The sequence below is a fragment of the Schistocerca gregaria genome, chromosome X, assembly GCF_023897955.1.
Source record: "Schistocerca gregaria isolate iqSchGreg1 chromosome X, iqSchGreg1.2, whole genome shotgun sequence".
Lineage (NCBI taxonomy): Eukaryota > Metazoa > Arthropoda > Insecta > Orthoptera > Acrididae > Schistocerca > Schistocerca gregaria.
Window position 1 is genome coordinate 63,910,840 of NC_064931.1, and position 25,472 is coordinate 63,936,311.

General features: G+C 43.5%; 1 protein-coding gene across 3 annotated transcripts; it reads right to left on the reverse strand.

Annotated features, from left to right (window-relative positions):
- Positions 1–853: 853 nt before the first annotated feature.
- Positions 854–25,006, reverse strand: LOC126298995 (uncharacterized). Of its 3 annotated transcripts, none has more exons than XR_007552704.1 (2): positions 24,570–25,006; positions 854–1,099 (listed from the first exon to the last, which is right to left on the reverse strand). XR_007552704.1 is itself a non-coding variant. In XM_049990621.1 (2 exons), the coding sequence occupies exons 1-2, from the start codon at positions 11,578–11,580 to the stop codon at positions 1,094–1,096; spliced, it is 600 nt and encodes a 199-aa protein (XP_049846578.1). In that variant the 5' UTR covers positions 11,581–11,918; the 3' UTR covers positions 854–1,093. The 3 variants fall into 3 exon arrangements, 1 of the variants encoding a protein (XP_049846578.1); XR_007552703.1 differs by lacking the exon at positions 24,570–25,006 and adding an exon at positions 12,480–12,592; XM_049990621.1 differs by lacking the exon at positions 24,570–25,006 and adding an exon at positions 10,987–11,918.
- Between the last annotated feature and the right edge of the window lie 466 nt (positions 25,007–25,472).

Genomic DNA, 25,472 nt, shown 5'->3' on the forward strand with positions numbered 1-25,472 from the left:
CGGTGACAACACAGTCACAAAAGAGATTGATTTGAGTGAAAATTCTGAAGGGCGTTACTGGTTAGCTTGCTGTTGTATTTACGCCCTAGAATGATTAGTTTATTGCAGCAGCAATGAATTACTGACACTATTTCGGCATCCACTTTTGCGGTTTTTTGGCATGTAGGCCGGCCGATGTGGCCATACGGTTCTAGGCGCTTCAGTCTGGAACTGCATGACCGCTACGGTCGCAGGTTTGAATCCTGCCTCGGGTATGGATGTGTGTGATGTCCTTAGATTAGTTAGGTTTAATTAGTTCTACGTTCTAGGCGACTGATGACCTCAGAAGTTAAGTCGCATAGTGCTCAGAGCCATTTGAACGATTGTTTGGCATATATAAATCACGTTTCTATGATGTGGTGATTATTAATTATATTGTGTTATTTATGAAGAGTGAGATGACAAAATTTACAATGACCAACCATTATCTTTTTTATGATTCTGGGGTAGAAATGTACTTATAGTACACATCAAATTGGAGGCTGCCGTTATTGTTATATCACCATAAATGTAAATTTTGGCTTCTCCAGTCATCTCTGCACTTGCATGTTATCTGGGAGGGGAAGGAGAAATACCGGGGGTGTGACACCATCACTGCATGCTTCCTTCTTTTTTTGTTGTCTCAGCTTAGATCTGTCAGTTTTGCTTTCACAATAAAGATATCTGTTCTCAAATGTGAAAGAGTTAGCAGAGTTTCAGATGCTGCTACTTCAAAAGTAGCTTGACATGAACCAGAGAAGGAAAGAACACTGTATTGGTTAAAAAATGATCATAAAGCTCAAAATTAGGATCAGAAAATAGAAATTAATACAAATTATTTCAGAATAAAAATGTATTAATCCATATACATTTGTTTATTTCATTTTTTAAATACATCAAAGAACTGAAATAATTCAAAAAAAAATGTCTCTTGTGCATGTTGTCCAATGCCATACACATCCTGTTAATAATCGTGCTGGCTATCCCTTTGCCAATAACAATGATGTCTCCAGTGGACAGAAAGAAATCACCAGAGGCAAAATATCTGAGTAGGTAGTTCATTGTCAAAACAGAGTCATTCCTGAAAGCAAAAAAGAATAACATGAGACAATTTAAGAGAATTTTAAATACATAATTTGCCAGCAATTCCTTCCACTGTTATGATTGCGTAGATTCAATAAATAAAGATTCCTTTTAGCTGAATGGAAAGTACCTATGTTCTTGTAACACAGAAATAATTGCTTTATGATAAATATGTATGTGGTTATGTGGATAATACAAATAACTGAGAGGTACAACAGCTATATGCTATAGCTTTCTTTAAAAAATCTGACTTTCGGGTTAATCTTACTGTGTTAAACTTACTTGAGTAAACACAAATAGTTTACATGTTTATGGGAATCATGCTAGGTGTTGGACATTTTTGTTGCTCTGAAGCATTGACTAAAAGATGGAAAGTTACTGTCCCAATGGGACATAAGAGTAAACAATATTTTCGGCTATAGATTTGGCTAAATGAACTAGGGCCACTAGTGTGCTATCAAACTTTTGGTTTACATTAAACAGTCATAATAGGCCAGCAATTTCAGAAAAATGGTACTTCACATAAGTACAGTATAAGACAATTTAGGTTAAGTTACCTTCAACTAGCTACAGTTTTACATAAAGAAGAAGAACACTGAAAATAACTTGATATTCAAGGAAAGTTAAAAACATAGCATGCCAGGCACCTCTTCCACGTGATACTACTATCCAGATTCAATAACTAGTTTCCTATTATGATCTTATAACATACAAATATAGCTATTATTTTATGATAAATATGAGTGGGCTTATATTGATAACACTAATAACTGAGGAACAACAGCTACGTTCTGTAGCTGGGGAAGCATCACCTTTGCTTATTAAAAAAAAAACTAATTTTTTTCTTAATCTTAGCCTGAGTAAGAACAAATAGTTCAGTGGTTTCAGTGCAAAATGGTTGGTGAGAGACAACGTTCTTGTTCTGAACTGTTGGGCCTGCGATCCTAATATTTTCATTAAAAAACGGAAAGTTATTCTGATAATGTTCTGACATTTACAAAAATGAGCATTCCCAATAGAAAACAGTGGAACAATACAGGGTGTATCAAAAAGCATCATCTGATTTTAAAAAATTCATAACAATTACATTATTTGTGACATGTGCACGAACAAAGAGCTGTAGGAAATAACATACTTGAGTTTTACATGGTTCCTGATAGGTATCAGCAGTGTGCACCCACTTTAGTTCTAGTAAAAACTGTGTTTGTTTCACAAGGAACCTGCAGAAATTCATTTGATGTGCAGCTTGACAGCTCAACATGCCTCCGATGTCCGTCTGGTGTGTGCTGCGTCAACGTTTACTCATGAAACCATACAAAATTCAGTTCCTGCAAGCTCTTCATGAAGGTGACGAACAACAGCGTGTGGAGTTCTGTAATTTCATTCTTGGGAAGATGGCGGATAACAGTTTTCTTCCACACTCGGTATTTAGTGATAAGGCAACATTCAATTTAAATGGAAAAATGAACCGTCTATAATGTGAGAATTTGGGATATGGGACAACCACTTGAAGTTGTACAACATTAGAGGGACTCTCCTAAATTTAATCTGTTTTTTGCAGTTTCACAGGAAAAGGTGCATGGTCCATTTTTCGTTGCTGAGAACACTGTTACAACAAGCATATATCTTGATGTGGTTGAGAACTTTCTTTTCCCCCAGTTAGAGACTGGTTCAAACGACTTCATTTACCAACAGGATGGGGCACTGCCACACTGGCATCTGTAAGTGTAGGAATGTTTAAAACAGAGGACTACTGAACGATGGATCGGTCGCATTGTACCAAATGATTCAGCCTTACATTACTGGTCTCCAGTGATGATGGTGATGATAATGATGATGATTGGTTTGCGGTGCGCTCAACTGCAAGATCATCAGTGCCCGCAGAAAGTCCCAATTTTTACACACTCCAATCTAGCACTGTCACGAATGATGATGATTATGAAGATGATGATTATGAAGATGATGATTATGAAGATGATGATTATGAAGATGATGATTATGAAGATGATGATTATGAAGATGATGATGATGAAATGATGAAAACAACACAAACACCCACTCCTCAGGCAAAGAAAATCCCAACCTGTCCGGGAATCGAACCCAGGACCCCATGATCCAGAGGCATCAACGGGCTACTAGACCATGAGCTGCGGCCACTGGCCTCTGAGGTCACCGGACCTGACTGTATGTAATTATTTCTTGTACAGATATAAGAAAGACTGTTTATGTGCATTCCTTACCAACAACAACGAATGAACTGAGGCATCACATAACACTAGCTGTGGAAGGTGTAACTCATGATATGCTCACTACAGTGTGGGAAAATTTGAAAACCGCATTGACATATGCCGACATACTGAACACGTATGAAAAGGTATGAAAAATAAAAACTGAGTTTCCCGTTCACCAACATACAAAATTCATTGTACTTGTTTAAAAGGTTCTCAAAAATAGACGTGCCAAATCTGATGACTTTTTGATACACCCTATATAATCTGCTATCGATGAAACTGGCACACTGCTGTTTTACCAGTACGTTTTGCAACGCAAAAAATCCATGTTTCGTAAAAAAAACAGAAAAAGCTGTTAATACAAGTAGTACACATAACTGGCATGGTCTTTTGATTTGGTTAAGTCTATTACCACACTGTCTACTATATAAAACGAAGCAGTCCTTTTCGCTACTGCAACAGTTGTAACACACGACAGATAAAGAAGAATGATTTTGTATGAACCGTCATTCTAATGTACCTGCTTTACACAAATAACAGGACAGAATTTACGAGGTACTGAAATCGAATGCATACTACTACAAATAAACAGTATTGTTAAAAAAACAGAAATAGTCTCACCTGTCCGTCCTCAAAATTACAGACCAATATCCTTAACATCGGTTTGTTGCAGGATTCTCGAACATATTCTCAGTTCGAATATAATGAATTTCCTTGAGACAGAGAAGTTGCTGTCCATGCATCAGCACGGCTTTAGAAAGCATCCCACCTGCGAAACACAACTCGCCCTTTTTTCACATGATATCTTGCTAACCATGGATGAAGGGTATCAGACGGATGCCATATTCCTTGACTTTCGGAAAGCGTTTGACTCGGTGCCCCACTGCAGACTCCTAACTAAGGTACGAGCATATGGGATTGGTTCCCAAATATGTGAGTGGCTCGAAGACTTCTTAAGTAATAGAATCCAGTACGTTGTCCTCGATGGCGAGTGTTCATCGGAGGTGAGGGTATCATCTGGAGTGCCCCAGGGAAGTGTGGTGGGCCCGCTGTTTTCTATCTACATAAATGATCTTTTGGACAGGGTGGATAGCAATGTGCAGCTGTTTCCTGATGATGCTGTAGCGTACGAGAAGGTGTCGTCGTTGAGTGACTGTAAGAGGATACAAGATGACTTGGACAGGATTTGTGATTGGTGTAAAGAATGGCAGCTAAAGCTAAATATAGATAAATGTACATTAATGCAGATGAATAGGAAAAAGAATCCCGTAATGTTTGAATACTCCATTAGTAGTGTAGCGCTTGACACAGTCACGTCGATTAAATATTTGGGCGTAACATTGCAGAGCGATATGAAGTGGGACAAGCATGTAATGGCAGTTGTGGGGAAGGCAGATCGTCGTCTTCGGCTCATTGGTAGAATTTTGGGAAGATGTGGTTCATCTGTAAAGGAGACCGCTTATAGAACACTAATACGACCTATTCTTGAGTACTGCTCGAGCGCTTGGGATCCCTATCAGGTCGGATTGAGGGAGGAAATAGAACCAATTCAGAGGCGGGCTGCTAGATTTGTTACTGGTAGGTTTGATCATCACGCGAGTGTTACGGGAATGCTTCAGGAACTCGGGTGGGAGTCTCTAGAGGAAAGGAGGCGTTCTTTTCGTGAATCACTACTGAGGAAATTTAGAGAACCAGCATTTCAGGCTGACTGCAGTACAATTTTACTGCCGCCAACTTACATTTCGTGGAAAGACCACAAAGATAAGATAAGAGAGATTAGGGCTCGTACAGAGGCATATAGGCTGCCATTTTTCACTCGTTCTGTTTGGGTGTGGAACAGTGAGAGAAGATGCTAGTTGTGGTATGAGGTACCCTCCGCCACGCACCGTATGGTGGATTGCGGAGTGTGTATGTAGACGTATGCTCCAGTTTCTCAGTATAGATTTGAAAAGACGAAGTATGGCTTCCTTTGATATGCAAAATCTGAATATAAATTCCGAATAGGTGCCGTCTCTCTTTTCCTTCCTCATTCTCATGAATAGTTCAGCCAAAATTTCGTCATTGCTGTTTGCATCTGTCATTATCCCTGCATCTTGAAAAGTTATCCCCGGTTAAGCTCGGTAACAGGCCAGAAATCACCGGTTAAGTTATTTCGAGTTTATTCTCCGGTTTCTCGCACTATTCCGAGAACAGAGCTTAATCGGCTGCTAACCGGAGATTATACGACTGGCCATTAAAGGTATTGTAGCACTAAGCAATTAGTAGAGAAAAACGACATTTCAAAAACGCATTGAGCATTTTAGGTTGTGTCAAACATGAGTAAAGAGAGTACCTATTATGCCTATGCAAGTTATTGCAACATCTCCATTGAACACAGGTAAATGATTTGTATCCAATATAAATTTCTAAATGCAAGATATTCAATAAAAAATTCTTCGACTTATGCATTTATTTCGTAAAATGGTCAATACACGCATTTGCGTGTTATTCGGGCTCTACTCGTAACAGGGATAGACAGTTTCAAACACGACGCTTGATTGTAGCAAATAACGTGAAAATAATTGAGTCTGTTGGAATACATCGCAATGAATAGAAGAAAAATGGCGACTGCTGACAGATCGGTGAGATTGCGAACAGTCTGAAACAGAAGACAGTTCACACAAAGAGCTTCGAATGTGCGCGATACTGGCCGACTTGTCGCAATTATTCGCCCGACTAAGAGTTTTAAGAGCAAAAAAAGTTCATAAACTTTATGGTATAAATGTGTCATTTTGTACATATACGATTTGCACACACATTTGTTAATAAAAAACAAATCAATCAATGTGATCGACAAGCTTGTACATTGTTGGAAAGATTTTCAGTTCTTGGGTGAGTAGAAGGAAGTACACAATGTAAATCACTAGCAATATTGAGTTTGCTTCAGTATTTACTTTTCATTTCTATAACTGCTGAAAACGCCCTTTCGCACAAATAAGTGCTTTAAAATGGTAAGTACAGTTGCAGTGCTTGCTTTACTATGCTATGCAGGGATAAGCTTTGAGGACTTATCAATCTGCTTAAGGATGCAGGGTACTTATAAATGGTGGAAAAATCGAATTTTTTTATGACTTCATTAAATTCTATAGTCTTTCCTGATTACATTGATATTCAGGGTGGTCCATTGATCGTGACTGGGCCAAATGTCTTACGAAATAAGCGTTAAACGAAAAAAATAAAAAGAAAGAAACTTGTCTAGCTTGAAGGGAGAAACCAGATGGCGCTATGGTTGGCCCGTTAGATGGCGCTGCCATAGGTCAAAGGGTGGTGGTGGTGGTGGTGGTGGTTAGTGTTTAACGTCCCGTCGACAACGAGGTCATTAGAGACGGAGCGCAAGCTCGGGTTAGGGAAGGATTGGGAAGGAAATCGGCCGTGCCCTTTCAAAGGAACCATCCCGGCATTTGCCTGAAACGATTTAGGGAAATCACGGAAAACCTACATCAGGATGGCCGGAGACGGGATTGAACCGTCGTCCTCCCGAATAGGTCAAACGGTATCAACTGCGTTTTTTAAAATAGGAACCCCTATTTTTTATTACATATTCATGTAGTACGTAAAAAAATATGAATATTTTAGTTGGACCACTTTTTTCGCTTTGTGATAGATGGCGCTGTAATAGTCACAAACATATGCCTCACAATTTTAGACGAATAGTTGGTAACAGATTTTTTAAAGAAAACTACAGAACGTAAGTACGTTTGAACATTTTATTTCGGTTGTTCCAATGTGATAGATGTACCTTTGTAAACTTATCATTTCTGAGAACGCATGCTGTTACAGCGTGAATACCTGTAAATACCACATTAAGGCAATAAATGCTCAAAATGATGTCCGTCAACCTCAATGCATTTGGTAATACGTGTAACGACATTCTTCCCAACAGCGAATAGTTACCCTTCCGTAATATTCGCACATGCATTGACAATGCGCTGACACATGTTGACAGGCGTTGTCGATGGATCACGATAGCAAAAACAAACAAAAAAAAGGTTCAAATGGCTCTAAGCACCATGGGACTTAACATCTGAGGTCACCAGTCCCCCTAGACTTAGAACTTCTTAAACCTATCTAACCTAAGGACGGCACACACGTCGATGCCCGAAGCAGGATTCGAACCTTAGACCGTAGCAGCAGCGCGGTTCCGGACTGAAGCGCCTAGAACCGCTAAGCCACATAGGCCGGCGATCACGATGGCAAATATCCTTCAACTTTCCCCACAGAAAGAAATCCGGGAACGTCAGATCCGGTGAACGTGCGGGCCGTGGTATGGTGCTTCGATGACCAATCCACCTGTCATGAAATATGCTATTCAATGCCGCTTCAACCGCACGAGAGCTATGTGCCGGATATGCATCATGTTGGAAGTACATCGCCATTCTGTCATGTAGTGAAACATCTTGTAGTAACATCGGTAGAACATTACGTAGGAAATCAGCATACATTGCAGCATTTAGATTGCCATCGATAAAATGAGGGCCAATTATCCTTCCTCCCATAATGCCGCACCATACAATAACCCGCCAAGGTCGCTGATGTTCCACTTGTCGCAGCCATCGTGGATTTTCCGTTGCCCAATAGTGCATATTATGCCGGTTTAAGTTACCGTTGTTGGTGAATAACGCTTCGTCGCTAAATAGAATGCGTGCAAAGAATCTATCATCGCCCCGTAATTTCTCTTGTGCCTAGTGGCAGAACAGTACACGACGTTCGAAGTCGTCACCATGCAATCCATTGTGCATAGGAATATGGTACGGGTGCAATCGATGTTGATGTAGCGTTCTCAACATCGACGTTTTTTAGATTCCCGATTGTCGAGCAATTTGTCTGCTACTGATGTGCGGATTAGCCGCGACAGCAGCTAAAACACCTACTTGGGCATCATCATTTGTTGCTGGTCGTGGTTGACGTTTTACATGTGGCTGAACACTTCCTGTTTCCTTAAGTAACATAACCATCCAGCGTACGGTCCGGACACTTGGATCATGCCGTTCAGGATACTGAGCAGCAGACATAGCACACGCCCGTTGGGCATTTTGATCACAGAAGCCATACATCAACACGATATCGACCTTTTACGCAATTGGTAAACGGTCCATTTTAACACGGGTAATGTATCACGAAGCAAATACCGTCCGCACTGGCAGAATGTTACGTGATACCACGTACTTACACGTTTGTGACTATTACAGCGCCATCTATCACAAAGCGAAAAAAGTGGTCCAACTAAAACATTCATATTTCTTTACGTACTACACGGTAAAGGAAGTGCCGAAATGTAAACAATGTGATGTTGTAGGCTGCCTGAAAATAACTGAACAACAAAGAAGCAGGAAGAGTTTAGCGTCAAAATTACTTGTTCTGTGTAGATCCTGCAGTAGAAGAAACTAAATATTAGTGGAACCAGGGACATTGCTGTTGCACTTGATGGGACATGTCCACATCGAGGACATAGTTCCTTGAATGGTATTGTAAGCGCCACTTCTATAGAGAATGGGAAAGCTGTTGATGTTGATGTTGAGTGCTTATCTAAGTACTGCCACACCCGCCATGGTAACACTGAAGGACATATTGAATATCAGTGCTCTAAGAACTATGATGGTTACAGTGAAGGTATGGAGTTTGATGGAGCTTCAAAAATATTTTAGAGGTCGGTGCCAGTCAATAACGTTAGATATATGAAGTATTTAGGCGATGGGGACTCTGAAGCTTTCAATAAAGTTAATGAGTTCATTGTTTATGGTGATACCTTAGTAACAGAACTGGAGTGTTGCAGACATGTGCAAGACGGTGGGTGATAGTTTGAAGAAGCTACGAAGAAAAATTAAAGCAAAGTTGCTATCTGATGGTTCAAATTGCTCTGAGCACTATGGGACTTAACATCTATGGTCATCAGTCCCCTAGAACTTAGAACTACTTAAACCTAACTAACCTAAGGACATCACACAACACCCAGGCATCACGAGGCAGTGAGCTATCTGATGTAAAATCTCTGTCTTGCCGAGGCAGTGTGACAGAAACTGAAAAAGACCTTCAGAGTTATTATCGACTGGCCATTAGACGAAGTGCGCCTCTGAATGATGTTACTGCAATGAGAAAAGCTGTATGGCGCAACCATCATAAGCATTCTCTCCCTGTGCCTGTTAGGAATGAAATAAAACCAATTTTTAGAGACCTGAGTGACCCCGTTTTGCTTAGTAAATGTCTTCATGGGGGCACCTCAAATGAAGGTTTCATCCATTGCATATAGGAAAGATAACACAAGAATGTTTTTGTAGTACTAAATACATTGAAAGTTGGTGTACTAGATGCAGTGATATATTTCAATGATGGCGTCATAGGAAGGTATGAAGTCCTGAGAAATTTAGGCATAAAATGTGGCTCTAATATTGAAGATCAAATGCTTGTGTGTGACAGTTAACGGGTGCATGAAGCTGAAAGATTCGCTCTTCAAGTTACCAAAGAAGCATGAAGTGTTAAAAGGAATGGCAAGAGGAAGCTTTAAGATGAAGAAATGCTGGAGGATGAAGACTATGCTTCAGGAATCTTCTGAGGCACAGTTTAATTGGACTCATATCTTCAATCGCAATTTTCCAGAAGTTGTATTTTTCAGAAGTCAGGTACAAATATTTCCTGAAGTTTATAAAGCACTGCTCTAATCTTTTTCTGTAACATGCAATAGTCCATACTTACGTAGTACACCTAAGGTTTATTCCACAATGAACTAAATTATAGAAAAAATAAAAGTTTTATTAGGAAAAAAATAAAAATGTAGACGTGATATTTTTTTTATCTTTGTAATGTACGTCATAGGTGGAATTAAATAGGTCTAGTACCTCAGCCATCATGTCATGCACATCTGGTAAATATTTGGTCTCCTTCAAATGTATAACATTGGATTAAATGGTACCTCAATTGGAGGAAGCACTTTGGAAAACAAAATTGCATCAATTTCTTTGTGATTTTTAAAAAAATAACACTAAGCAGGTTCAAAAATATTCAAAATACTTCTAATCTGTTTAGAAAGTGTGCTGCATTACCTGATATCAACAAAAAAATCTGTAAAACAAATACATTATAAACAGTGTCTGAAAGAAATAGGTGTTGATTTTTACACAATATTGAGCCAGAAAAGTACCCTGTATCCTTAAAGTCATACTTGGTCACAGGATCGTTTTTAATTTCCACAGCTTATTACTGTGTTTCCTATAGCACATCTGTCTCAATGTGAAAAGTACCTGTTGCCAATCTAATGTTATTATCCAACAAGCTAGGGAAGTAGCGTTTGAATTAGATGCTGCAAAAGGATTTAATACTTATTTCGTAGTATCAGTTTGCTTTAAGACCTCCATAAAGAGTGCTTCTTCCGGAATTCCGAATAATTTGGGAAAAGAGCAATAATTGCTGCAAAAAAATTTATGTTTCTTTTGTGTTGGCTGAAGAACCAACACCGTGTTACTAGAGGGGGCCGAAATGCACGCGTTTTAGCTCACGCAGGCTGGCGTGGGGAGGGAAGGACTATACTGATGTAAGGTCTGGAACATGACAAGGAATTAGAATTCAGAACCGCACCCTGCCATTCGGATCGCGGGGAGCTAGGGAACGCCTGAAAACTTACTCCAGGGTGCACGCCAACATGCGGTGCATGCGCCCGTAGAGAGACAGGAGGGGCCGAAGAGTCGACCTCCATCGGGCCTGGGCATCCGACGGGCGAAGACGACATATGGTCCGGAGCAGGCGAGAGTTCCATGTCGGAGGACAACTGGCCCCGGGGAGCGATCGGCGGCGTGTGACCCAGGGGGGCGCCCGGCACCTGCAGCGGAGCGTCCACTGTGGGCGTCGCTGGCGGGAGAACAGGCGGCGGCGGCGCGTCGCCATGGGGCAAACTGGAAGGCAGCGTCGGTAACACCTGGGGCTGAGGCGAGCCAGTAGATGGGTTCCCGGGGGGCTGACCGAACGGCACTGTCGCTGAAAGCAGACGGCGAGCGGCAGATTCCGTGCGACGACAGAGGCGCAGCTGATTGAGATGCCGGCGCACCTCACAAGAGGCCCCCAAAACCAGATACATAGCGCGTCTGAGGCAGCGAAGAATGCGCCCTTCGAGCCAACGACGTAAACCTCGATAGTGGCGGTAGTAGACAACGTCGCATGGGGCAAAAGCAGGTATCTGCCGCTGCACAGGAACCTGATGAGGCGGATGTTGAAAAAACATCGAGGTTCGATGATGGCGACCGTGGAGCAATTCAGCCGGCGAGCGACCATCTCGGGGCTGAGAGCGATACGAGGAAAAAAAAAGAGCAATAACATGTCAGTAGTAGGGCAACCTTCACGTCACCCCACTCTCCATTGTTGCCAAATTTATTCAAAATGGTGGCATGTAGACTTTGCAACATCGCATTACGTCATCCAAGATGGCGGATATTGACGGGACAATAGTCCAATTAAGTTACGTCCACTAACCTAACCTCAACCTCTGCGGGAATTTTGAATTTTGGTGGGGAAAATAGGCCAATTGTGCTATGTCCACTAATCTAAGCCACCAGAAGAAAAAATGGCTGGAAGTCTGAATTCCAACAGGATAATGCATGCAAAAACCGTACTTGTCTTTTTATTATTATTGATTACCATTTATTAACATTCAATATCATTTATTATTATTTATTATCATTTATTATTATTTATTATTATTATTGACCTGCCTTCACTAGAAAATTCCATCCAAATTCCAACACGATAATGGCTGAAAAACATTACTTTTTTCATTATTATTCATTATCATTCATTGTCATTTATTATCATTTTTTATTATTTATCATTATAGGCCTACCTCCAATAGAAAATTGCCCCAAATTCAAATTCGAACACGATATTGTCGCGAAAACTGTACTTATATTTATTATTGTCATTTATTACTTATTCAAGATGTCCGATTTTCCCAGTGAGAGAGCCATTATCCTTACATGCATAACAAAAACCTATCACAAGTTCAAATGCCAACACCATAATTGATCACACGTACGAACTTTCTCCGTCACTTGTCTTTTTTCACTGGTATCCTATCAGAATCGCTTCAAATAATAAGCTGCACTTATAGTAACGTAATTCACGTACTTTGATTTTGCAGGGGCGAAGGGCTGAAGACTTTATTTCAAGCAGTACGATCATCACTTGTTCTTCAACAGTCAGCACACACATCTTTGATATCGCAGTGCAGTCGCCACGACGTCCGCGCTCCAACTGAATTAGTTCAAATCCTCGCCACCCCCTTGCCAGCGAACAGAGACACTGCCGACGTCTGTCACGTGAGGCGGCCGGCCACTAGAGCTGGAGGCGAGCCCAGCGATCGCTCCATGTCGTAAACATGTTTTCGCAGGACACGCTGGAACTTGCCAAGTTTGACGTCACAGCGGCCCCTTGACCGCTCACCACGTGTATTCGTCGCCTGCGCACGTTTCCCGCCAAAATTGTCTGCCTCGAAGCTGAATCACACGACGGTCGACCGTACGCTGCCAAAGTTGTTTTCCTCAGCACGTTCAAACCCGTCGATACCAACCGCTCATCGTCCACCATGTGTCCCTGTGCGAGCGAGAAAGCAGTGCTACAGTTTTGGCTGCAAAAGTTTGCTGGACAGTGTAATCCGCCATGACTATATAACAGCACGTTTGGACCGCACTAGAACGCCCGCTAATTGACTCGCTCTCGCACGCGCGTAATAACTGTACAATCGCTGCGCCTCCGCCCCGATTACGTCACACACCCACCATACACGCGTCGGACATAGCCTTCTGCAAACACCTGGAAAATGAGTATTTCAGATATTACGGTCATGCAGGTGTGTCCCAACTGACAGCTCCATGCTCACACGGCGAAACTCCAGAGCGCAGCTGACGTACACGCAGCCGGCTGAGCCCGCTCCATTGTCAGCAGTGCCTGCACACCCCCACGGTCAGCGTGCCAGGTAGGCGGCGAGCGACGTCTCAGAGTCCGACTATGTAAATATCTTTCCGCGACCGCGAGCACTTAACGCCGGACAGATCCGCTCGCAAAATAACTCTGCAGACGTGCGCTGGTACCCCCACTCTGGACCCTGCCCACAGGATCGTGAAGTCACCCATCCGTCTGATTTCAGACCTCGCACAGTCCCTGCTCGGCTTCCACAAGCGTGAGTTGGCGCGGTCAACGCGCTCGTCAGTGGTCAAAGCACCCACATACGTCCGTCCAGGACCACGATCCCGAGCCGCGACCACCGAACGCGGGTGAGAGTCAACCTTATATCAACGCAGCATAATTATCAAAGCACAGCCTCCATACGCTAGACACATCATAGCAGCACATGTCTTTACCTCCTATGACACTGTGCATTGCTCCTCACACGACATCACACTGCCCTTTAACTAAACATAACTACACATCCCTGCTCTCGCCTTGTGTGACCAGCCATCTAAAACCTTCTCAATATTATTCTTACTTTACAACTTTTTTTTAAAAGTAAGATCTAATTTACACCTCCCACTGCACCTAACCTGACACCCGTCCCATCATCAACATACGCAAACGTCCTCAACTCTATATTGACACTCGTATCACCCCACAAACCATGCCCAATCAATCAATTTACCATTCTCATCCCCTCTTTTCGAATTACAAACGTAGCCTCTATCTAAACACCAATCAACTCATCGTTCTCGCACTTTCAACAGTAAAATTAATTTTACACACCCAGAAATATCAAACGCAATTAAAGAGTCAAACTTTTACACAGAGCATCAAGCACATACCACAATCACACCAATATTTAAAGCCTGGTCCATATTTACCAGCTCCACCTTTAATTAAATATTATTACCATTGCCACAACATTCTGCCAGCGCTCGATTTGTACCTATTTTTCCGCTCTTAACTGTTGTCACTAGCGGTCGGATATCACTTTCTATAGATTGCATTAATTTCCACATAAAAAAATTTCGCCCCGCCGTTTAGAGACTCCTATATCCGAACACATAGCATCATTCAACTATCACTTGCTCTTATCTAATAACTCATCCATCAGGTCTGGGGGCAAGGTCATCCCTTTCTTTCTTTCTTTCTTTCTTTCTTTCAGCAGCAGACAGCTACTTTTTTTACAGTGGTAGCGAAACTGCACCATCAGCTTAACATCACCATTCGCGAAACATATCTTCAAACATGTAAACACACTTACTCAATTACACAGCGGTGCCGCTGAGGACATGATCTTCAGTATTACAGTTCTTAATCCAATAACCACCGAAACAAGTACTAAATGCTCAAACTAATCCAATAGCGCCTTACAAAGCGAGTGTACGAGCGCCGCCGGCGGTATGTCAAAGCCACATAGCTGTCCATCTGAACAGCCATCCACTCAGCCCAGGACCAGAATGCTGAAGTGGGCTCTCCCTATACCTGCTCTCCAGCTATTGTCTAACGACATACAGTGCAAAAATGGATTCCTGAATAGCTCAGATCCCAACAGGACATGTAAACAGTGTCTCCCCCAGCCAGAAAACTCGACATCATTCACCCTTCACTCACAATTTCCACTCGCATATGTAAAACCATATTCACTCCTGCCAAAACTCACTTAATAATAATAAAGCATTCTCCCTTTCTAAACATAGATGCGTATGCATTTACAGGGTGTTTCAAAAATGACCGGTATATTTGAAATGGCAATACAAACTAAACGAGCAGCGATACAAATACACCGTTTGTTGCAATATGCTTGGGACAACAGTACATTTACAGGCAGACAAACTTTCTAAATTACATCAGTTACAATTGTCAACAACAGATGGCGCTGCGGTCTGGGAAACACTATAGTACGATATTTTCCACATATCCGCCATGCGTAGCAATAATATGGCGTAGTCTCTGAATAAAATTACCCGAAACCTTTGACAACGTGTCTGGCGGAATGGCTTCACATGCAGATGAGATGTACTGCTTCAGCTGTTCAATTGTTTCTGGAATCTGACGGTACACCTGGTCTTTCAAGTCTCCCCACATAAAGAAGTCACAAGGGTTCATGTCTGGCGAATAGAGATTAGGGAGGCCAATCCACGCCGCCTTCTGTATGTTTCGGATAGCCCAAAGCAATCACACGATCATCGAAATATTCATTCAGGAAATTAAAGACGTCGGCCCTGCGCTGTGGCCGGGCACCATCTTGCATAAACCACGAGGTGTTCGCAGTGTCGTCTAAGGCAGTTTGTACCGCCACAAATTCACGAAGAATGTCCAGATAGCGTGATGCAGTAATCGTTTCGGATCTGAAAAATGGGCCAATGATTCCTTTGGAAGAAATGGCGGCCCAGACCAGTACTTTTTGAGGATGCAGGGACGATGGGACTGCAACATGGGGCTTTTTGGTTCCCCATATGCGCCAGTTCTGTTTATTGACGAAGCCGTCCAGGTAAAAATAAGCTTCGTCAGTAAACCAAATGCTGCCCACATCCATATCGCCGTCATCAATCCTGTGCACTATATCGTTAGCGAATATGTCTTGTGCAGCAATGGTAGCGGCGCTGAGGGGTTGCCACGTTTGAATTTTGTATGGATAGAGGTGTAAACTCTGGCGCATGAGACGATACGTGGACATTGGCGTCGTTTGGATCGCAGCTGCAACACGGCGAACGGAAACCCGAGGCTGCTGTTGGATCACCTGCTGCACTAGCTGCGCGTTGCCCTCTGTGGTTGCCGTACGCGGTCGCCCTACCTTTCCAGCACGTTCATCCGTCACGTTCCCAGTCCGTTGAAATTTTTCAAACAGATCCTTTATTGTATCGCTTTTCGGTCGTTTGGTTGCATTAAACCTCCGGTGAAAACTTCGTCTTGTTGCAACAACACTGTGTTCTAGGCGGTGAAATTCCAACACCAGAAAAATCCTCTGTTCTAAGGAATAAACCATGATGTCCACAGCACACTTGCACGTTGTGCACAGAACACTTGCACGTTGTGAACAGTACACGCTTACAGCAGAAAGACGACGTACAGAATGGCGCACCCACAGACTGCGTTGTCTTCTATATCTTTTACATCACTTGCAGCGCCATCTGATGTTGAAAATTGTAACTACTGTAATTTCGAAAGTTTGTCCGCCTGAAAATGTACTGTTGTCCCAAGCATTTTACAACAAACGGTGTATTTCTATCGCTGCTCGTTTAGTTTTTATTGCCGTTTCAAATATACTGGTCATTTTTGAAACACCCTGTATCTTCACCCATCTGATCTCTGCAATTTAAGTTAGAGAAAGACATATCTTTCACCTTCTGCAACCTATCTATAAACAGAACGATCTCAGTTACTACAACAGGTCCTTGTTTTGACCATTCGCTGGAATTGCGTGCAATGTTGTACGCCTCAAACTAGGCACAAGTACAACAGATCCTCAACACTATCTTTATCCTCTACCATCAAACAGTGAAATAGTCATGAAGGCACCAATGCGATCCACCTCCAGCGCAGACAAACGGAATTCACAATACTCCCCCCGAATAACTCAGAGTGCAACCATACAAGAATTCCTAACAGCTCGCCAAATCCAACACCTCAAACTGCAGATGCCTGTATGAAGAAGATCATATTAAATATACACACACACACTGCAGAGACCCCTTTAAAGTTTGATCACCCATACTCTAAGTGAATGAGAAGCTGCCTCTGGCCCTTGTTCAAATAGTGTTTTCTAACACGCTTTGGACACTGCCGAGCATTTCGTCTTTCTGCCGCGACTTCGAAGTCATTGTCTAATTCTAAACAGACATTAACATAGGCTGATGCACGGCCTCTCACAGGAAACTATACCTTGCACCTTGTACATCATATTCTTACAGTCGATAACATAACATTTATGATTTTAAATAAAGGACAGCTTCCTACCTGCTATGCATTATTAGGATAGTTTATGAGTACTGAGCGTATCTACACATCTGTGTGATGTATTATTTAGCAGCAGTTTGCTATAGTGTGTACTGAAATTATGATTGGGTGTGTGTCTGTGGGCTGTGCAACATGGTCCAGGGCACATCTGGGATTGGTGTTTTGTGATAGCGTGATAGATACACTGTATGGTTAAATAAGTTATTCGAAAAAATAGAGTGTTCTCAATGATTAGAAGCGCCTGCAGTGCAGATCAGAGTGATTGGTTTTCCGTCACCATCTCGGTTGCATGCGAGTAGTAAATGTTTTCCTGGCCGCGTTAATCGTTTGTGTCAACGAGCTATGAGCTATTCTGACAATAGACGTGAAGGCAGGTCCAGACCTGAGACTCCGGCGGTATACATGAGAAGAACAATGCAGCTTTCACATGTGTCGGCTGTCACAAGTGCTCGGCAGCTGAACTTGGCTTCCCCGCGCATGCTCTCTATCTGCCTTGGAGCGTAATCTAAGGCGCATAGGCAATATCAATTTCTCTGGTGTTAGGTGCGAATGCGACTGTGTTGAGGTCATGTTTGGGGGAGGCTGAGCAGAGACTTTCGGTCGGTTTGGCAGCTGAGGTTGTTTGGGCGCGTCTGTTGCACTATTTTGCGAGCATGTCTGTGCACTGTGCGGTGCATTATTTGGAGAATTTAAGAGTACAGAGCTCGTCTGCTGATATTGTGTACTGCATTATTTAAGAGCTGTTTGCTATTGTGTGGTGAAATTAGGAGTTGTTTACGTGTTTGTGGCCTGTGCCAGATGACCACAGTCGGATCAGTGCAGATGTTTTGTGACAAATATACTCCACCACCTAATAAAAGGGCTCCAAATAAATAGAGTGCAGCCCTTCTTTACTTCCCCGAGCAGCACAGCGCAGTCTGAGTGGTTTTTGCGCAAAAAGTGCAATCTGGTCAGACTGTGAGTGAGTCAACAAATAAATGGACAAATTTATCTGTCGAGGAGTTAGAGGTCTGGATTGGAATGAATATGTTGATGGGTGTGGTTGTGTTGCCACATGTAGTGCACTACTGGAGTTCAGAAACTGCCTTATGTGAGCGTTACATATCGAAACCTATGAGAAGCAAAAATTTCAAAAAGATATGTCGCAAATAAGTAACGTACACTTCTTCCTCCTTCCATCAGCCTATGCACTGAAATTATTTTCGAAAATTAGCAGTTGTTTGGCTGTTTGGAGGTAAATGTTTTGCATTATTTACGAGCAGTTCGCATGTCTGTAGGCTGTGCTATGAGTTATTTTTATCTGTTTACAATTAGCAACCGTGTGTATAATATAAATGAGTTACGTAGGAGTGTTTTGCAGGTCTGTAGGATGTGGGACATGTAGTTTTGATACATATACTCGATTCCTAAATAAAGTAAATTCGTTCCTCCGTCCATGAAGCTAATGCAGGGTGAGTCCGTTTACCAGAAACGTGTTGGAAGAGATTGAGTGCTGGTGGCTTAGTTAGAAACAATTTTGTTAGGTTGGTGGAGGAAGCGAAAGTGAGCTTTGTTTATTGGCGGATTTCAAACTTGGCACTCGTTCCTAGGAGTAGGAGGTGGCAGTCTGGTCCTCGAAAAGCAGTTGAAATTAGGGAGTTGAACACGTTTGCATAGGTATATGAAATTGTAAATTCAGTTCTTTAATATAGCGGGGTGGTGAGAGTGAATTAGCGAGCGTTCTCGCGCCGAGCAAACGCGCTGTTATACCATCATGGTGGATTCCACTGTCGGTCAAACTCTGGCGCCAAATGTATCTTTTGTCCGGCACGCGGTCGACAGGTTCCATCATGTCTGGAATTAAGTGCTCGCGGTCACGGAAAGATGGTTACGTAGTCGAACTCTGAGATGCCGCTCGCCACCTACCTGGCGCAGTGGCCGTGGGGGTGTGCAGGCACCGCTGGTCGCTTGACGTCTGCCAGCCAGGGAGCTGCCGATGGAGCGGGCTCAGCCAGCCGCGTGTACCTCAGCTGCGCTCTGGAGTTTCGCTGTGTGAGCATGGAGAAGTCAGTTGGGACACACCTGCATGACCGTAATGTCTGAAATAAAGAGTCATTTTCCAGGTGTTTACAGAAGGCTATGTCCGTCGTGTGTATGGTTCAAATGGCTCTGAGCACTATGGGACTTAACATCTATGGTCAGCAGTCCCCTACAACGTAGAACTACTTAAACCTAACTAACACCCAGTCATCACGAGGCAGAGAAAATCCATGACCCCACCTGGAATCGAACATGGGAACCCAGGTGTGGGAAGCGAGAACGCTACCGCACGACCACGAGCTGCGGACTCGCAAGTATGGAGGGTGTGTGACGTAAGTGAGGCGGAGGCGTAGCGATTGTACAGTTATTACGTGCGCGCGTAGCAAGTCAATTAACGGGCGTTCTAGTGTGGTCCAAACGTGCTGTTATATAGTCATGGCGGATTACACTGTCGAGCAAACTTTTGCCGCCAAAGGTGTAGCATTGCCTTTTCGCTCGCACAGGGACACATGGTGGACGATGAGCGGTTGGCATCGACGGGTTTGAACGTGCTGAGGAAAACAACTTTGGCAGCGAACGGTCGACCGTCGTGTGTTTCAGCTCCGAGGCAGACAATTATGGCGGGAAACGTGCGGAGGCGACGAATACACGTGGTGAGCGGTCAAGGGGCCGCTGTGACGTCAAACTTGGCAAGTTCCAGCGTGTCCTGCGAAAACATGTTTACGACATGGGAGCGATCGCTGGGCTCGCCTCCAGTTCTAGTGGCCGGCCGCCTCACGTGACAGACGTCGGCAGTGTCTCTGTGCGCTGGCAAGGGGGTGGCGAGGATTTGAACTACTTCAGTTGGAGCGCGGACGTCGTGGCGACTGCACTACGATATCAACGATGTGTGTGCTGACTGTGTTGAAGAACAAGTGATGATCGTACTGCTTGAAATAAAGTCTTAAGTCCCTTCGCTCCTGCAAAATCAAAGCACGTAAATTACGTTACTATAAGTGCAGCTTATTATTTGAAGCGATTCTGATAGGATACCAGTGAAAAAAGACAAGTGACGGAGAAAGTTCGTACGTGTGATCAATTATGGTGTTGGCATTTGAACTTGTGATAGGTTTTTGTTATGCATGTAAGGATAATGGCTCTCTCACTGGGAAAATCGGACATCTTGAATAAGTAATAAATGACAATAATAAATATAAGTACAGTTTTCGCGACAATATCGTGTTCGAATTTGAATTTGGGGCAATTTTCTATTGGAGGTAGGCCTATAATAATAAATAATAAAAATGATAATAAATGACAATGAATGATAATGAATAATAATGAAAAAAGTAATGTTTTGCAGCCATTATCGTGTTGGAATTTGGATGGAATTTTCTAGTGAAGGCAGGTCAATAATAATAATAATAAATAATAATAATAAATGATAATAAATAATAATAAATGATATTGAATGTTAATAAATGGTAATCAATAATAATAAAAAGACAAGTACTGTTTTTGCATGCATTATCCTGTTGGAATTCAGACTTCCAGCCATTTTTTCTTCTGGTGGCTTAGATTAGTGGACGTAGCACAATTGGCCTATTTTCCCCGCCAAAATTCAAAATTCCCGCCGAGGTTGAGGTTAGGTTAGTGGACATAGCACAATTGAACTCTTCTCCCGCCAAAATCCGCCATCTTGGATGACATAATGCGATTTTGCCAAGTCTACATGCCGCCATCTTGGATGACGTCATCGCCGCCATCTTGAATAAATTTGTAAAAATGGAGAGTGGGGTGACATGAAGGTTGCCCTACTACTCGAGTCCTCCCGAGAGTGCGATTCTTTCAACTTCAACTTCTGTGACTTGAAAGTCCTGACCAATTGTTCAGTGGCACCATTTGACTGTGGCGAAAATGGCGCGGTCTTCAAATGTTGAATACCACTGGCATTCCAGAATGAAAAATTCTGCGGACATGACTTGTGGGCCATTGTTGGAAACTATTGTCTGTGGAAGACAATGCAAAAGATAGCAGTTAACGCTTGGATGGTGGCAGATGATGTCGTGGAAGACATCCGGACAACAAAAGGAAAATTACTGTATCACAACCAACCATCGAGCATTCCAGAATCAAGCAGCAAAATAGATGTGTAAGCGTGCCAAGGGAAAGTGGCTTTTGGCCATGCAAAGAATTTATGCGGTGGTGCTGATTGTTGTTCGGCACACACCATGCAAGAAGAGCACATATACGTAATTGCGGCGTCGATTCCGAACCAAGTACAGTGCTGACGAGCAGGTTGTTTCGTTCTCACTATACCCCAACGTCCTTAGTGGAGAAGCTTTAAGACAGAGGACTGTAACGAACGTTGGATCACGACCCTGGACTGATCATTATCAGAACGCAACAGCAAAACACGACGTCGAACAAAAAGTCTCTCCTTGTGTGCAAAAAATCGGCGAACCAACTGTTCCCCGATCCGTGACATTGACAAGGCCCATTGCATAGCAACAAAACGCAGAACGGGAGCCAGGGCAGGGTCGACAGTAGTGGCTGTAGCTAGACAACGAAAATCAAGCGGAAACGATTCGACCACGTCATCGGTTTCCGGATCAATGAACATTCAAGCAAGTTCGGACGAATTGAATGCCCTGTCCTCAGCAACAGGCAAACGGGACAACGCATCGGCGTTTCCGTGCTTAGCAGTGGACCGATACAAGATATCGTAGCGGTACTGCGAGAGGAAAATAGACCAGCGAATGAATTTCTGCGCTGTACGTGGAGGTACAGGCTTGTTCGGTTGAAAAAGCGATGTCAAAGGTTTGTGGTCTGTGATTATGGTACAGCGACGACAATACAAGAAGTCATGAAAATTTGTAACACCAAATTCGGGAGCCAATGCTTCTTTCTCGATCTGTGAATAATTTCTTTGCGCAGACGAGAGCAATTTGGACGCAAAGGCAATAGGGCGATCGTGCGAGCCATCTTTGTGCACAAGCACAGCACCGATCCCGAAATCCGATGCATCCACCATCAACAAAAGGGGCTTCCGGGGATCGAATGGCGTAAGGAAAGTATTGGAAAGCAACTCTTATTTGAACTGGCGAAAGGGGCGTTCGCATGCCATCGTCCAGACTAACGAAACACCTTTACGGCGTAAGCGATGAAGCGGAGCTGAAATGGAAGAGGCATACGGCGCATATCTGTGATAATAGTTAATTTTTCTCAGTACACTATGTAGCTGCTACAAATTCTGCCGCGAAGGCAAATCTTGTATGGCAATGATGTGCGTGGGACTGTGATGTATTCCTTGGACATTGAGTACATGGCCCAGATATGGCAAGTCACGAGCAAAAAACACACCTTTGTCCTTCCGTAAGTGAAGACCATTTTGTCCCAAGACCTGAAATAATGTTGTGAGAGTGGCTAAATGTTCTTCTCCAGTCTTTCCGGAGATCACAATATCGTCCAGATAGTTTGCTGCGTTAGGGACCGATGCAGAAAGAGTTTGTAGATATTGCTGGAACAATGCAGGGGCTAATGCACACCCAAATGGCAGTCGTTGGAATTGATACAAACCAAGGTGTGTGTTAACCACCAAAACGCACTGGGATTCTTCGTCCATCGGTATTTGCAAGTACGCATCTGCTAGGTCCAACTTCGAAAAATATTTACCCGGGCACAGTTTGTCAAAAAGATCTTCCGGGCGGGGTAAAGGAAAAGTTGCAATCACTAGTTGTGGATTCACTGTTGCCCTGAAGTCCACACAATGTCTCAATTTTCCCGAAGGTTTTGGCAAAATTACTAAGGGTGCTGCCCAGAGAGAAGCCTGCACACGTTCAATTACACCTTGTGATTCCAAATCGTGTAATGTTTTTGCAACCTCATCATGCAATGCGTGGGGAACATTGCGCTCTCTGAAAAATTTCGTTTGCGCATTTACTTTCGGTTCCAAATGTGTTCTTAGCGCAACCGAGGCCCGGGGCAAAACTGTCTGCAAATTCTTCGCAGACGAGAAACACTGTCTGAAAGCACAGTCAGGTTCACTGATAGGACATGATTTACTATAGACAAGTTAAACAACTGAAATGAATCGAAACCGAACAAGTTCACTGCATAAGAAGAACGAAGGACGTAAAATGACGCAAGTTTTGTTTGTCCTTTGTATGTTGCAAGAAGGCTGCACTGTCCTAACACAGGGATCTCTTGACCTGAATAGCTAGTAAACTTAACATTTGCGGCACGCAACGGAGGTGTGCCCAGCAGTTTCTAAGTGTTTTGATTGACCAGTGAAACTGCAGCTCCGGTATCGAGCTGGAATGGTATCACTTTGCCGTTAATGTCCAAGTCTACAAAAAGTTTATTCTCCTGCTGACGACAAGAGCGACTGCCTCGTGCAACGTGAACTGACACTGGTACATAATCACTTGCGACTTGACGGGAGTTCCGGCGATGTCGACGCACACTATTTTTGGGACGAACACAGTCACTGTTAGAGAGAGTGGCACTGGGCAGAGTGGAATGAACTACATGAATTTCCATGGGCAAGGTTCGCGAGCCTGAATATCCTTGGTTCGATTCCGGCGCGAAGCAAAGGGCCCGGAATGGTTTTGAGTTTCCGATCTGAGCTGTTTCTGGCAAACACTCTGAACATGTCCTTTTTTATTACAGTAAAAGCAAATAGCTAGGCGTGACGGTCAATTCGCACGCGAATGTTTAGTAGCGCACCGCGGGCATGATTTGAGCACTGCATTTGCTTGCCGGCGCGGCACACGTGGCTGAGAGCCTGGCGGCAGCGGCGCGGCTTGGTGCGAGAGCTGTTTACTGCTCCGTGCAATTCGCCCGGCGGGCCGGTTAACCTGACACACGGGCGGCGAAGTTTCAAATGATTCCTGAGCAAAGTCAAATGTGTCCTGTCGATTCGATATGTCCATCACTTGTTGAAGGGAGGGATTGGCTATTTTCAAAATCTGTTCCCTTATACGAACATCAGAAACGTTCTGTGCAATTGCATCACGTACCATAGTATCTGAATATGGGAGTCCACATTGACACTCAAAAGCCCAACCCCTAGTAAGGCCTTGCAAGGTTGCAAACCACTCTCGATTAGTCTGACCTGCCGTACATTTTGTACGAAAGAAGGTATACCGTTTCACAACTACATTGACTGTTTGAAACAGGCATCTAATGCTGACAAAATTTCTTCGTAGGACAGAGTTGCTATGTCGCATCGGGGAAATAATTTGACTGTCACATGGTAGGTTTGCACTTCGACGGACGACAAAAGAAAAGGCTGCCGCTCGTTACCTTGAATTCTGTAGGCGGCGAGATGAAAGCCAAATTGGCGTGACCACTCAGTCCAGCTCTCCAGTGCTGCATCAAAAGGTGCAACTGCGTGTTGTGGCTGCATTAGCGGTGAAGCGGCGGCTGCTGCATCGTTTTGCATTGCACGTTGACCCTGGACGAGTTGTCCAAGGGCATCCAGTAATGCTTGCGTTTGCTGATTCTGTAAGAGATAAAATTCTGACAGTACATCTGGAGATTGTGGCGAAGCCATTACACAATTAAATCAGGGCAGGATCAACGATATATGTCAGTATAGGAAAGAACACCGTTTTTACTCGTCGCCAATGTTGTGTTGGCTGAAGAGCTAACACCGTGCCAAAATGCACGCCTTTTAGCTCACACAGACTGGCGTGAGGAGGGAAGCACTATACTGATGTGAGGTCTGGAACATGACAAGGAATTAGAATTCAGAAAGCAGACGTAATCACTTTGATACTTAACCCATTAATGATGAACGTAGCTCCTGACGGTACATGATTCACAATATTATTTGTTCAGAATACTTATAGTAACTGAATATGGCACCTTGCTGGGTCGTAGCAAATGACGTAGCTGAAGGCTATGATAAACTTTCGTCTCGGCAAATGAGAGCGTTTTTAGACAGTGAACTATCGCTAGCAAAGTCGGCTGTACAACTGGGGCGAGTGCTAGGGAGTCTCTAGACTAGACCTGCCGTGCGGCGGCGCTCGGTCTGCAATCACTGATAGTGGCGACACGCGGGTCCGACGTATACTAACGGACCGCGGCCGATTTAAAGGCTACCACCTAGCAAGTGTGGTGTCTGGCGGTGACACCACAGTTTACAAAGTTGCAACTTATCAGTGTAAGCTGTTATGGCATCTCGATGATAAATTATGTTCAAAT